At 34.8% G+C, this 15,462-nt stretch overlaps 2 protein-coding genes across 7 annotated transcripts in view; one reads left to right on the top strand and one right to left on the bottom strand.

Moving 5' to 3' along the window:
- Nucleotides 1-13,063, top strand: part of Uba6 (ubiquitin like modifier activating enzyme 6) — a 91,873-nt gene extending 78,810 nt beyond the window's left edge. The window contains exons 34-35 of one of the 2 annotated variants that reach the window (XM_071614322.1): nt 746-785; nt 12,903-13,063. In XM_071614322.1, the coding sequence (XP_071470423.1) occupies nt 746-769 (24 nt within the window). In that variant the 3' untranslated portion in view covers nt 770-785; nt 12,903-13,063. Of the gene's footprint in view, nt 1-745; nt 786-1,809; nt 2,305-12,902 lie in introns of those variants that run through there. The other variant, XM_071614321.1, reaches the window with a different exon arrangement.
- Stap1 (signal transducing adaptor family member 1) overlaps nt 5,492-15,462 on the bottom strand; it is a 31,933-nt gene continuing 21,962 nt past the window's right edge. The window contains exons 7-10 of one of the 5 annotated variants that reach the window (XM_071614323.1): nt 15,002-15,071; nt 13,032-13,153; nt 8,504-8,578; nt 5,492-6,071 (exon numbers count right to left, since the gene is read on the bottom strand). In XM_071614323.1, coding sequence (XP_071470424.1) covers nt 6,014-6,071; nt 8,504-8,578; nt 13,032-13,153; nt 15,002-15,071 — 325 coding nt within the window. In that variant the 3' untranslated portion in view covers nt 5,492-6,013. The remainder of the gene's footprint in view (nt 6,072-8,503; nt 8,579-13,031; nt 13,154-15,001; nt 15,072-15,462) is intronic. The other 4 variants (XM_071614324.1, XM_027947318.3, XR_011707972.1 and 1 more) reach the window with 4 other exon arrangements.

The following is a 15,462-nucleotide window of genomic DNA, read 5'->3' as shown; positions in this document are numbered from 1 at the left end:
TTTGCTCTTCATTGTGTGAGAAATGTTGTTTTATATTGCCTACTATTTATGTTTTGCCGTTATGGAGATAAACATTCATGGATGTGGAGGGACATTACTTCAAGTGCTTTAGGCTTCTGGAAATTCTGTTAAAACATTGGGGGAGGGGCTGCGAATGTGGCTTCGTGGTAAAGCGCCTGCCCAACATGCGTCAGGACCTGGGTTCAAACCCAGCACCAGGGGAAAAAAAAACAAAAAACGGGAGGAATCATGGGTGTAGCTCAGTGGTAGTGTGTGCACTTAGCATGCACAAGGGTGTAAGTTCAATCTTCAACATCAAAAATAGATGGATAGTCAGGCGTTACCATGTAAAACCTAGATCTGGTAACTCCGAAACCATATACTGGGAATTTTGAAAATCCTTTCCTTTTTAGAGTTAAAAGCAGTTATGTTATTTAAATTTCTCGTAAATTGTCCCAAAGATAGAACTTGGAAATTAATATGTATCTTTATTTTTGTATTTTATATATTATGGCACATTCTGGTAGCAACTGTCAATGTTCAGCCATAGAGTCCACAATTTATAATTAGTGAAAAAGAAAACAGAAAATTGTTCTCCTGAAATCTTGATGGAAAAAAAAGAGAATCTCTTGACCTAATTTTTTCAATTACATTGAATATAATCATAAATTCATTGTTATTGCAACTGTCTGATCATTTAGTATGCATTCCTGTAGAATGGACATAACTATTTTACTTTTTACAGATTCAGAAACAAATCAGGCATTGAGATCTTGGAGAACAGTGTAAGTATCAATAGGTAATTTGTATACACTTCTTTCTTTTCATGTCTTAAAAATTTTGTTATTTGAATTGAGAATATTTATTCAAAAAAGTACATAAAATGTAAGCATGTGGGCTGGGGTTGTAGCTCAGTGGTAGAGTGCTCACCTCACATGTGGAAGGCACTGGGTTAGATCCTCAGCACCACATAAAAATAAAATACAGGCATTTTGTCCACTAAAAAAATAAATAAGCGTGCAGTTTAAGGAATAATTTTGAAGTAACTACATATATAACCAATACTTTCATTTAACAGAACATTGAAAGCAGCCCAGAAACTACCTCTGTACTCCTCAATCACATCCATCTTCCTCACACACCCTTTGCTAATTACCACTATTCTACCTTTTGTGATAACTTTATCCCCTTGTTCTTATAGTGGAATCTATGTTAGTAAGCCTAAACACAACAGTAACCTCTATTGGCTTTTGAACTTATGCCTGTTTTGAACCTCACCACCTTTTCCTGAAAAGTGTATTTTTCTCTTTTTTACTGCACTGCTACCAAGTGGCACTAGGATATATCCATTTGTGTATGTCTCTTTCTGAATTTTTTGTTCCTTTTCTTTCTCTGTGCAAGTATACTGTCTTCATCACTAATCGGATATATTTTTTATATTTGGCAAAACAAGTACTCCCAATTTATTGTTATGTAATAGTGTCTTGGTTATTCTTAGACCTTTGCATTTTCATTTCTTAAATTTGTAACTGTAAACATGCAAACCTGTCACTCTTGGAGTTTGCAGTGATTTTGCCAAAATTTGTAATCTCTTATTTACTTGAACATGAAAAACAATTATTTTATAGTCTATATCTAATAATCCCAGAATTTAAAACCTTCCTGTGGATCTATTTTTATTTTTATTTTATTTTCTGTCTTATTGTCTTGCATCCTGTGTCTCGTTATGTTCAGTTACTTGCCAATATTGTATATGAAAACTTATAGAAATAATTTGATGCCCAGGATGATATTTTCTGTTTTTACCAGATACTTGAGCACAGATTACTTAGGACCATTTTGATCCAGTTCCAGAGACTGAGATTTTTCTGGGCCTCCTGTGTGATTCAAACATGAACTACTAGACTATACTTGCACTGTGACTTCCTTCCTGTTCACCCTTACTCTTAAGTTTCCGCCATTCTACATTCTGTAGGATCAGTTGAGGTTACCAGAGCCTCTGCCTGTTAACTGACCTATGATCTACCTTTGAATCCCTAAACTAGAACCAAGGCTCCACGCAGCTAGCTTCTCAGTGACTTCTTGCAAATGTATATGTAAGTCATCTCAGGACACAATAGTTCCAAATAAAAGGTTTACAATTCTGAATATCTATGTTCTCCCATGTATTACCCTGGGAACTTGTTTACTAACATCAACTCCAATATTTTCCCATGTTTTTAAGAAATATACTTTATCCAAATTTTCTAAAGCATTCTAATTAGAATGTTAATGCAAATTATCTAGCCCACATAATTTCATAACTTGATTATGTGTAAATTACAGTTGATTTCTTTGTATTGCTTTTCCATTTGAAAACGTTCTAAACTCTTTAGTAATTCTTGTAAATTATTTGCAGTACTTTTTTTTTTTTCTCTATATCATCTTAACTTCAAAAAGGACAGTTTAGTCAGGTGCAATGGTGCTTGCCTGTAATCAGTGACTTTGGAAGCTGAGACAGAAGGATTGAAGTTTCAAAGTGAGGCCAGTTCAAGGCAACTTGGCAAGACAAAATGTTTCTAAAAAAAAAAAAAAAAAATTTAAGAAAGGCCTGAGGACTTAATAAAGTGCCTCTGGGTACAATCCTCGATACCCCACACACACAAAGCATAGTGACAGTTTAGTCTTCTACTCTCCAAATTCGGTTTTCTTGCTCCACTTTTTATATTTGAGTCTCATTGATTAATTTCTGCTTTATCAATAGTACTTTTTTTTTCATTTTATTAAGAGTTTTGTACTGTTCTTGTTTGTAACCTTTTGAAATGGATGTTACCTCATTCATTTTCAAATTGTCTTTTCCAATGTATGCATTTAAAAATTATCTCTACACTTTTGTAATATGAGTACATTATACTCTACTATTCTAACCATAGCCCAGAAGGTTTGACACATATTATTGTTCATATTTAACTAAAATACTTTTGAGCTTTCATTAGCATTTTCTCTTTATCCCTTGGGTTTTTTAGGAGAATATTTAATTTCCAAATGTATAGGTTTACTAATAATCTTTGTATTTTGATTTGTAGCTTAATTAAATTTTGTTCAGGAGAAAAAAGTGACTTTTCTAATTTTTTTTGGAATTGTCTATATATCTTCCTTTTAAAATCTTATTTATTTTTATTCCAATTTGTTATATACAACAGTAGAATAATGCTTTATAATTCATATTACACATATAGAGCACAATTTTTCATATCTCTGGTTGTATACAAAGTATATTCACACCATTTGTGTCTTCATACATGTTCTTAGGGTAATGATGTCCACTTTTTTCCACTATCATTTCTATCCCATCCCCCTCGCTTCCCCTCCCACACCTTTGCCCTATCTAGAGTTCATCTAATCCTCCCATGCGCCCCCTCCCAACCCCACTAAGAATCAGCCTCCTTATATCAGAGAAAACATTTGGCATTTGGTTTTTTGGGATTGGCTAACTTATCTTAGCATTATATTCTCCAATTCCACCCATTTACCTGCAAAGGCCATGATTTCATTCTCTTTTATTGCTGAGTAATACTCCATTGTGTATATATACCAGTTTTTTTATCCATTCATCTACTGAAGGGCATCTAGGTTGGTTCTACAGTTTAGCTATTGTGCATTTTGCTGCTATTAACACTGATATGGCTGTGTCCCTGTAGTATGCTGTTTTTAAGTCCTTTGGGTATACACCAAGGAGTGGGACAGCTGGGTCAAATGGTGGTTTCATTCCCAGTTTTCCAAGAGATCTCCATACTGCTTTCCAGAATGGCTGCACCAACTTGCAGTCCCACCAACTTGCAGTCCACCAGCAATGTATGAATGTGCCTTTTTCCCCACATCCTCGCCAACACTTGACCTGTCTGATTTTTAATGCTTTAAATTTACTTAAGATCCCTCTGTAGCCCAAAATATATCATTTTTTGTAGTAATTGTTATGCATTTAAAAAAATACATTCTGTAGTCATTAGGGGTACTTTGTTGCATATGTCAATTGTTAATTATATTATTTAAATCTTACTGGTTTTTAATAAACCTATTATGTCAATTATTAAAATAGGTAAATTAAAAATCACCCAATGATTTTTCCTAGTATTTTTTTCTATTTATACATACTAAAGCTGAATTACATGTTAATTTTCTAACTTGTGTATTTTCCTGGTGAATTATATCCTCTCACTGTGAATTGTATCTTGGTAATATATTTTTGCTTTAAAGTTGTGATTAATGTTTTCATGGGATAAATTTTCCATTCATTTATTTTTAGTTTTTCTGTATTTTTATTTTTTAGATATTTGTCAGATGCATAGCATAAAGTTTGAATTTTGATGGGTTTTGTCAATCCAATCTGATAATATTTGTCTTGTCACTGGAACACCTAGACTATTTACATTTAATGTAATTACCAACACATTTAGATTTGTTTCTGCCATTTAAAAGAAAGCCTTACTCAATTTTGTATATATTCGTTCACATATAATTTGTCTTAATATCACAGTAGATGTTAAAGGTTTTCAAACCTTGTTGTGTACAGCATACTAAAAACATTATCAAACCAACCCACAGAAATTATCATTCAGTGAGTCTAAGTTATGCTTAGAACTCTATATTCAGATATTCCAGGTAAGTTACTGAATTAGTTTGCTAGAGCTGCCATAACAAATATACTTTGTAGTTTAAACACCAAAAATGTTCTCACACTTCTGAAGACTAAAAGTCTAGATTAAGATATCAGATCATTTTTTTTTCCTGAGGCCACTCTCCTTGACTTGTAGGTGACCACTTCTCCCTCTGACTCTTGTAGTCTTTGCTTTGTATGTTTGCATCCTAATCATTTTTTATAAAGACACATCTTTATAAGATGTTGGAGCTAAAAGAACCTTAAGAATCTATTCTAACCCATTCATCTTTTCAGCTGAGGAAATCAATGAAGCCTATATAATTATCCCAGGACTATAATCCAGGTCATATCTTTTAATTCTTAGTTGATTCTATAAATGATTCCCAAAACTCCATCAAACTTGAGAATTTTGTTTTCAAAGAAAAAAATATGAAATAATATCACTGAGATTTTGATTCAATAGATATAGTGTGGAGCAGAGGTGTCCATATTTTTAAGAAATTTTGATTATAATCAGCTGATACTGCATCATATTTGGTTTATTTATTTGCTTTTATTTTTTGTTTTTTTCTTGGTACTGGGATTGAACCCAGGGCATTCTCCCACTACCCCTAGTCCTTTTTGTTTTTCATTTTGAGACAAGGTCTCATTCAGTTACCCAGGCTGGTCTTGAAGTCACGACCTCCTGCCTTAGCCTCCTGACTCACTAGATTACAAGCATGTACCACCATTCCCAGTCACTGCATTGTATTTGTAAAACAAGATGATGTATAGCCTTAAAACCATTCTTATAAAGATTTATGGGTAAGTTTTGAACTAGCAAAAAGACGAAATCAGGGAAAAATACAGAAGTGAATCAATTTCATTTATTTCCAGCAACAAAATATGTGGCATAGAATATTTCCATTGGAAAAGGGCTTCTGATTCACTTTATGTGTCTAGCTTCCAGCTAGTTAATTTAAATGCCTTATATTTGATAAATTGGTCAAACAGATTTTTTTTTAAATAGCCTTTTGAGGTTGTTTTGGAATTAGGATTTAGAACTAGAAAATTTGTTCTGAAGATTATATAGTTAAGTATCTAATTGAAGCCCAGAAATATAAACCTCCATTTAGAAAGAATTATATGTTTTTGGCTTATATTAGTGCATTGAAACACATGTATCTACAAATGAACCCACAACCACAGCCTATGGTTTTTCCCTGGGTTTCATTCTGATAAAATAGTGAAGTTGTGTGCTACTTTAACTCTGATGTCCAAGTGAGTGACTTGGAAATTAACAATTAGGATAAAAGAGGTAATTTTCTTTAAAAATGAGATCTTTTGAAAACAAATTATCGAATTACATGAAAGCAGTTTCACATTTTATTTCATTCAGTGTGTGGATTTTTCTTCAGCTTCTCGCTTATCCCTTCCATGTTGTGTTCTTGACCTAGAAATTACAAGTAGAAAAACTTGATTAATCAACGAACCAATATGGAATAACAAAGTGCTTTATATTTTCAATGGGAGTTTTTGGCTTGTACCCGAAACACTGGTGGTGTGTTTCATTGGTGGTTGTAAGGTAATAAGATGCTGAATACTAAGGTTTTTGTTTTGTTTTTATCCTAGATCTGTAACTAGGTTGCCAATAAGTATTTGCCTAGGAAAAATTATTTTCCTTTTCTTTAATGTCCTAATCTGCCCTACTATATTTTGAAGTGGCTTTGAAAATGCTAATTTTTGAAGTTGAGAAAAATAAATCAGGAAAAGTATCTGTGACCATTGTTCTTGCCTTCTGGTGTCAGACAGTTGAATGCTGACATGAGTTAACAAAGATCAAAGAAAATTCCATTTTATTTTATTTAGTATTTTATTGTCAACAGTAACTTTTTCCAAATCTCTAGATTGGAAAACTTATATGTTCTCTAATTCCCATTTCTCAGCTCAGGGAAAATAAAGTTAAGTGCTTTAGAAGTCCCAATGAAGCTTAGTTCATATTCCTGAAATAATGTTAGAGGTCCACAAAATTTTCTTAATGCTTCAGCGCTATTTGACAGTTTTAATTTTTGTAGCTTTTCTAGAAAGTTCTGTATTCCCATGTTTTCCATCCTGTTTTTGAAAATAAATGTTGTTCTACAGAAGATACTCTGATTATTTGAACTTTTTCTTCACATGCCTAATTTCATTTTACATCATTCCATATTCCAAACAAATCTGAAATGCAGCAAGAATGAGTAGTTTGTTCCTGAATACTAAGCAAATAGAACCAGGTCAGTCAGTCAGGTAGCAGAAGCAGTCTGGTTGTCTGTTTCTGAAGTCGTTGACATTTTACATCAAAAGCCTGTTTGTTCAATTATTTCTTTCTATTGTCTTTCTCTTTCCTGGTCCTGCTCTCAGGTGGCCCCTACTCAAATGTGCTGTACTGTTGTATGAGCACCTAAAACCTCAAGAGAATATTCTTGGAAATAAGGAAGAGTTAGCTCAGGGAAGCAAGGAAAGAGTTGGAAATATTTTTATTTTCTCTCTCTAGAGAGATTGGGCAGCCCCAGTCTCACAGAAATGCATGACATCACAGTGGCTCCAACTCTTCAAGAATTCCCATCTTGATGAACTGTGATGATGCATGCCTAAAATCAAACTATTGGGGAGACTGAACCAGGAAGATTGCAAGTTCAAGGTCAGCTTGGGCAACTTAGCAAGATCCTGTCTCAAAAATATAAAGGGTTGAGTCTATTCCTCAGTGATAGAGTGCTTACCCCTGTCTGCAACGAAAAAAAAAAAAAAAAAAAGCCCTTTCTTTCTAGCTAGAAAACCAGGGAAAAATGATCCTTGGTGTAGCTGGAAACATGAGAGTTGGAAAAGAGTATCCCCTGGTTTTATATGTGATATTACACAAGTTCCAGGTTCATTTTAGTTGTGCATGCACAAAACAACAAAGGCTTTGAGAATTAAGATATAAACCATTGCCCAAGTCCAATGCTAATAATCCCTGAGGTATTCAAACCCAAAGTAACATAATAAAGACTGAAAACTTAACTGATTTGGAAGCACTTCCCACAGAAAGTGAAATAGAACTAGTTCAATTTAATTGCCTCCTTAAATAAATAAATGCTCTAGAAAATTTCAACAGACCAAAAAAGCCATGAAAATAATATCCAAAATGCTCAAGACACAATCCAAAATTATTTAGTATTCAAAAGGTCAGAGAAATGTTGCCAATTCTCATAATTTTCCAATTTTCAAGGGAAAAGGCAACAGAAGCCAGTACTAATACATCCAAGATGTTGGAATTACTAGTTATGCTTCATGAAGTAGTCATAAACACTCTTAAGTCGCAAACTTTTAAACTTTTGCAATGAAAAAATGCCTGAAGTAAAAAATTCACTGAGCAAAGCACTTTGGTACACACCTGTAACCCTAGAGGCAGGAGGATCACATTGTCTAGGCAAGCCTGGGCAACTTAGCCATATTCTGTCTCAAAATTTTTACAAAATGTTTGGTGAGGTAGCTTAGTGATACAGCTCTTGAATCTGAGAAGCCCCTGGCTTCAATCCCCAGCATTAAAATTTTTTTCACTAAAATGTTTCTCAGACATGAAAATTTTAAATTATCAAATCAAATCCAAAAATACATTATAACCAAATGAGTTTATGTAAGATTTGGACAAAAACAGAAAATCAATATAACTCACCATAGTAACACCTACAAGGAAAAACCATACGATCATCTCAATAGATGCAGAAAGATCATTTGACAAAATTTAACATTCACAGAACAGAGAAGATAGCAAATTAGAGGAAGAGTGTACTTCCCAGCAGCTCCTTAGCACCAGATTAAAAAGTGGGAAGGGCTGGGATTGTGGCTCAGCGGTAGAGCGCTCACCTAGCACAGGTGGGACCCAGGTTCGATCCTCGGCACCATATAAAAATAAAGGCATTGTGTTGTGTCCATCTACACCTAAAAAACAAATATTAAAAGAAAATGGGAAGACTGCTCCTCAGGTAGGTAACTGTGGTAACTACTGAAATTCAACACTGGACAGCAAAAGAAACCATAGGCACAGAAAATCATAAGCTCTGAATATAATATAAAAAAATAATAGAGATAAAGTAGCTATGGCCTGCTGGGGAGAAGAGAACAGTACAGGGGAAAAAAAAAATTGGCTTGTGGAGTAGAGATGGAGGCTAATCTTAATGGACCCAGAGTCAATGGGAAAAGCTGTTGAGCAAAAAGCAACCAAAATCACTCAGCCCATAGGCCAGACAGTTTGAAGGGAAATGGGATCACTGGTGCAGGAATGATTTTTAAGCACTGCACAGCCACAAGCCCAGAGGCAGGAGATAGGGAACTTATAAAGGAAGTTGCCGTCTGACCCAGCAGTCACCTATTGTGGACCCCAGAGTACAACTGAAATAAGTATAAAGAAAGTTGTGCCCAGGGTATCTAGGCTCCAGATAGCAAGAAGGGAAAGCTCCCTTTGTTGCTAGCACCCCATAAGAGCTATTGAGGAGATAACCTATAGCAGCCATACAGGAGCAACTTCACTCCAGGGCTGCTACTGGGTAATTCACATCCATAGCAGTGAATGTGAAACCTGTGGAGGTTTAGATTTCACACCCAAAAGGTGGAATTTACAGGAGGCAAGACCCAAACATCCAACAGAAATGGGCATCTCCTAAGCAACAGGGAGTGTAGATCAAATCTCAAATCCACTGACAGAGTTCCAAGGGTCAACCAAGACCAAAACCTAGTAACTGGAACTTCCAAATTTAGAACTCTGCACCACCTCTACTACAAGAATGCACAATTTGTCTGCATTTAACAATCTATCCCACCACATACTGGGAGACAGGAAGCTGAGAGCTACTACAAGCAGCGCCGGCCCCTAGCCACAATGGCAGACAACTAAGTGAGGACCACAAAGACCTTGGACTTAACAAACTCCAACTCTTTACTCAAGGGTTACAGAGCCCAAAAATAAAAAGAATGAAAATCCCTCCTTGCCAATAATTTTGATCTCCTATGTGAAAAAAAAGCCCTTTATCTCTCATTAAGAATTTTTTCTTCATGTCCTTTTTTCCGTATTTCCCCTCCCTAATATTTTACATTTAATTTTTAAATTTTTTCAAATGTTTCATTATCATTTTTTTACTTTTTTTCTATACTGCAAGATGGTGTGTATATCGGTTTGTGAATGTGGGTGTTCTCACTGTGCAAATAGGTTTAAATATATATATATGTGTGTGTGTGTGCATATATATTTATATAAATATACATATAATCTTACTTTCATTTCATTGCTTTCTTCTTCATTTATTATTTAGCCTTGGTTTGACTTAGCTGAGGTATAATTATACATAGGTTTGAATTGTTTTTTGATCTTATATTTGTTTGTCCTTTGGTTTTTGTCCCTCTTATTGCTCCTTCACTCTCTTCCCCAACTAATAGTCAATTTTTCCTGTTCCCTCTTCCTCTCATTCATTTTTTATTACTTTTAGTTATTCTCCTCCTTTACAGCTGTCATCTGCTACCTATCTTCTGCCTTGTTATTTCAATATTTCAATATTCTCTTGCCTTGTTACCCTATTTTTTCTTAAGAAACTGAACTCCCACTGAGAATTATATAGTTTATCTAATTCCTACACTACTCTTGTTGCTCTGATTATTAATACAGTGGATGACACAATAGATACCTACTATTTAATGCCTGATCTAGTCTACATTTTTTTTGTTGTTGGTGCTGATGTTAAATGCTGACCCTACTATTCCTTTACAGGTGGCAATTAGTGTTACAGATATCAAAGTAGACAGGCCATTTATCTTAAGTCTGTACATATGTTGCTAACATTGGTACTATTCTTGGCTCCCCCATTCCTCTAAAGGGGTTTGGAAAGTGATAAGGGCACTTCAAGTTTACAGAGTGAAAATCAGGCTGAGAATATTTATAACAGCCAAGTAACAGCAAATCTCACCCCACATATGATCTAGCCACACCTGAGCCTTAACAGTATATCAACATATAGAATTAGGGAGGAAAAAAAACAAACCAACAACCAGGCCCCCCAAGGAAAAACAAGAGGGAAACCTCAAATTCTACTCCTAGAAATCTACTCATACATGAGACATAAGTCCCAGGGGGAAAAAAAAAAAAAAGGATAACTACACACAAAATGACATATATAAAAGAGGAAGGGGAATACATCTCAACTGATGCAGAAATCCAAGATCTGTGAAAACATAAAGAAAGAGGCAAACAAATCCCTTCCCAAATTCACAGTCCCTGGCAAAGGACCCCAGGGACATGAAAATGGATGAAATTCCAGAGAAAGACTATTAAAAAACTGATTGTTAAAATGTTCAATGAACTAAAAGAATATATAAGGAATGAATTAAGAGATTAAAAACAGAAAATGAAAGACCATTTCAATAAGAAATGGAAATAGTGAAAAGAAACCAATCAGAACACCCAGAAATTGAAGACACAATGAATCAAATTAAAAATTTATGTAAAATCATCATGAATTAGGTTGCATAGAAAATAAAACTTCAGACCTTGGGGACAGGGTATATAATCTCAAACACTCAGTACGTAATAAAGGAAAAAATAAATAAAAGACCATGAACAGAATAGACAAAAACTCTGAAACAGCATCAAGAGAACAAACCTGAGAATTTCTAGGATAAAAGAGAGCATAAATATATATGCTAAAGGCATTGAAAGCATCTTCAATGAGATAGTAACAGAAATTTTCCCCTATATTAGAAATGAGATAGACATTCACATACAGAAGACAAACTGGACACCAAATTGAGATCAGTGGCAGAAAAGGTCAGGATCAGAACAGAAACTCATGATCAAAATGCCTAACATAGAAAATAAGAAAAAAATATTAAAAGCTGCAAGAGAAAAATGTAAGGTCACTTAGAGGCAAACCGACAAGACTCACTTTAGCCTTTTCAACCAAGATCCTAAAATCAAAGAGGGCCTGGAATGAAATATTCCATTATCTAAAAGAAAACAGTTGCCTGCCAAGATTTCTGTGTCCAGCAAAGCTCTCTTTCAAAATTGATGAAAAAAATAAAAACTTTCCATGACAAGGATAAACTAAAAAAATTTATGACCAACAGGCCATCACTACAAAGAATACTCAAAAGATACACTGCACACAGAAGAACCCAGAAACAAACTCCAAAGCTCCCAAATAGGAATGAGTAGGTGTTGAGGAATTACAGATAAAGATTATATTTAGGACCAGCTACAAAATTTGTGAACCCCTTGTGCATAAATTAAGAATTTCAAAACAATGATAGAAGACCATTAAACCCAGCATGGGACCCTGTGCAATAGCACAGTTCACATACCCATGACATTAGAGAGGATAGAAAATCCAATATAACTTTCCTGCTGCGTGGATTATATTGTATCAGTTATCTAATGCTGTATAACAAGCTGCCCCAAAAAAGTAATGGTTATTTTCAACAAGCATTTTATTTTATCATGATCTATGGGTCAGAAATTCGGATTTGATTCAGTTGGGCAGTTCTACTTTCACTTGATGTCACTTATATGATTTGAAGTAACCAGTGGCTTGAGTGGGGCTGGATTGTCCCAGTGAGCTTTGGTCACACATCTGGTACTCTCAGCTAGGAGTGGCTTGACCTCTCTTCATCTCATCTCTAATCTTTAAAGATGATAATCCAGGCTATAATGATGGAGGCAGAGAACTAGACTGCCTAGATCATCCAAATAATCAAGTGACTCCAGGTAATTATCAAGGAAGAACACAGTAAATGGTAATGTCACTCTCACATGAGACCTCAGAGCAGCAAGGGAAAATGGTAGCTTCATGTTCTTGGACTAGCATTTATTTACTTATTTTAGGATTTTTTAAATTAAATTACAGACATAAAAATCAGTTAAGTTAGGCCTTTTGGTATAATACTTGGAATCACCATGCTGCTATTTACACAAAAATTCTCCTGGGATTTTTATTGGATTTGGTTAAATTTTCACACCAATTTTGGGAGAACAAAAAAGGATATCAGCTTCCTAATAAATTTTTAAAATGGTTATTAGTACAAGTAACTAATTCCTAACAGTCCCTGAGGATTTCCTAGTCTTCAAAATGCTTATCACAACAACATTCTATATTCTTGTAATAAATTCACTTTGGCCTAAATTAGGCATAGTTAGTTTCCTCTACTTGAAACAAATCATATCAGAGATTTTTGGTTTTCTTGTGATTTCCTTTTTTTTTTAATTTTTAATATTTATTTTTAGTTTTCAGCAAACACAACATCTTTGTTTGTATGTGGTGCTGAGGATCGAACCCGGGCCGCACGCATGCCAGGCATGCCAGGCGAGCACGCTACCACTTGAGCCACATCCCCAGCCTTGTGATTTCCTTACTTCAGCAACAAAGTGAAGAACATACCAAGCTTGTCCTCATTTGAATATATAAATGGTCTTAAATTTCCTCGAGTCTCCTTCACAAAATAATCAATAACACTGAAAAGGTTTGGGAGTGTTACCTGTATAAAGAGAAAGTGAAAGAAGGCTCAGAGTCACCCAGGTAAAGAGTAAGATATGCTCAACTGTAATTTAATGAGGATTCTTGTGTATTTCCTGAAAATCATGTCAGTAATTTACTTCTGTAGCTTACTGACTAACCGTAGTTTTCCTTACCCCTGTGTCTTATTTCTCCTTTCTGATAAGCATGTTGCAGTTCTCTGTTGAGGAATTACCCCTTACCTATTGAGTACAGTCTGGTGGACAATAATTAGCTACCTTGCTATCCTTCAATTAAGACATAAGAATTACTGAAGTTAGGCCAGAAATTTGAACTTGAGTAGAGGAACAAAAAAGAATAGCAGCTTTCTAATAAAATGGTTATTAGTACAAGTAACTAATTCCTAGTCAGTCCCTGAGGATTTCCTAGCCTTCAGAATGTTTATCAAAACAACATTCTATATTCTTGTAATAAATTCACTTTGGTCTAAATTAGGCATAGTTAGTTTTCTCTTCTTGAAACTAAAGAACACTTAAAGCCAGAGAATTTAAGCATTTTAATATCTCATTGTGTCAGGATAATTTACTGATCTAGGAGTAACTGAAATATAGCTTTACCCCCAACAAAAATTTTGTTGGTCACACAACTGGTGAAGTCTGCTTACATGTGAATATCCCAGGTAACCTTGAAGAGGAAAAAAATTCATCAAAATGCAATTTGGTTGAGTGACAGACAGGGTTGGGGAGAGTGAAAGAGGAAAGCAGCTGTGGAGACTAATGACAGAAACGAGTACCAGTCCACCAGTTACAAAGATGTACCAGTTACATTATTCTTCCTTGACCATAACTTGTAATCACTTGATTATTTGGATGATCCTGTAGCAACGAGTTCTCTGCCTCCTTAGTTAGAACTTTGTTTTAAAGCTTAGGAGGCATGGATCTGAGACATGAGAGGCACTGGGAGGCATTTATGGTGAAGATATAAGCAAGTCAAGTTACAGGAGTCAGCAGCTGCCTTGTTCTATAAGGGTTATGGGTAAAGTATAAAAAATTCGATCACACTATCCTTTTTCTGTTTGATCAACACAGTGGGCCTGGAGAAACAAAGAAATTCTTTAAGATTTACCAATTCCATTTAAGTGCTATTCAGAGACATTTTTCCGGGATCATCTTTCCTTTCTTACAGCCTAAAACTTAGCTGTATTCCTTTTTATTAGCATACTAGAACATAGGATACACCACCACATTTTCATCAGTTGAGACGAGTGTAAATAAATTTTCTCACCTGAATGAGAGGTATAATAATATCTACCTCAGACAAATGAAAAAGATTAAATTGTATATGTAAATTAGCTCTATGCCCAACATGGTATCAGGTAGTTAAGATTTGATATCTTTAGACACATGATAAGTCAGCTAGGATGGGAGAAAGGTTGAAGACAAGGAAGAAACCCTTTCTTCACTGGTATGTTGCTATTAAGAGGGAATTTCTGAACTTTTGCATTGCAAGTTTTAGAAGACTAGTCATTTGCAGATTTCTTCCCATAGCACATTTTAATGCTTATATGTAAAATAGATGCTTAATAAAAATATTTTCTCTCCCTGAAACAATTATATTGATAAGAACTTCACAAGAAAACAGTGGAATTTTTAGAAGCAGATTATCTTCTACTTTACTTCTACCACCTGTCCTTGCATCTCATTCTCACCCTAAATATCTTCCACCTGCAAGCCTCCTTAACTTGCCTATTTTTTGCCACTATATCCCAAAGGGGGAAAAAAATCTGCTTTTCCATTCTTTATATTCTATAAAGATAAGTTTGGGAGGAATCAGGGAAAAGTTCATCAATAGCAAAGAAATATCTACTTACAGGTTTTTCCAGTTCAATAGTGTAGTTTTTCCCTATGCTCATCACTTTGTAGTGCTTGATTCTTGGCATGCTAAAATGAAACAAATGGTTAATCTCCATTTGATTATATGACTGAGCCAATGCAAACTCAAGTGAATATAAAATATGACCTATCTACTAAACCTATGTGCCCATGACTATAGTGGAGTGGGGTGGGGGTTGGGAAACCATCCCATCCCTGCTGGGTTGTTTATTTTTTAAGCTGATTTACTGCATCTCTTTTGGGAGGCAACACATGGTAGATACAGGAAATCTAGCTCACTGAGTAAGTGAATGAGAAAGAATAAAAGGGAAAAAGAATTCAAGAACTAAAAATCATTCAGGTAGAAAAAAAAATTTTAAATGTCAGTAAGCCACAAAGTAGACATTATAAAATTTTATGTAGGTATATACAGATCTCTTTGTTAAAGAAGTAAAAAAAA

This window comes from Marmota flaviventris, chromosome 7 (assembly GCF_047511675.1).
Source record: "Marmota flaviventris isolate mMarFla1 chromosome 7, mMarFla1.hap1, whole genome shotgun sequence".
NCBI lineage: Eukaryota > Metazoa > Chordata > Mammalia > Rodentia > Sciuridae > Marmota > Marmota flaviventris.
Note: the sequence above shows the minus strand (reverse complement) of the source record. Positions and strands in the feature narration are given on the sequence as shown.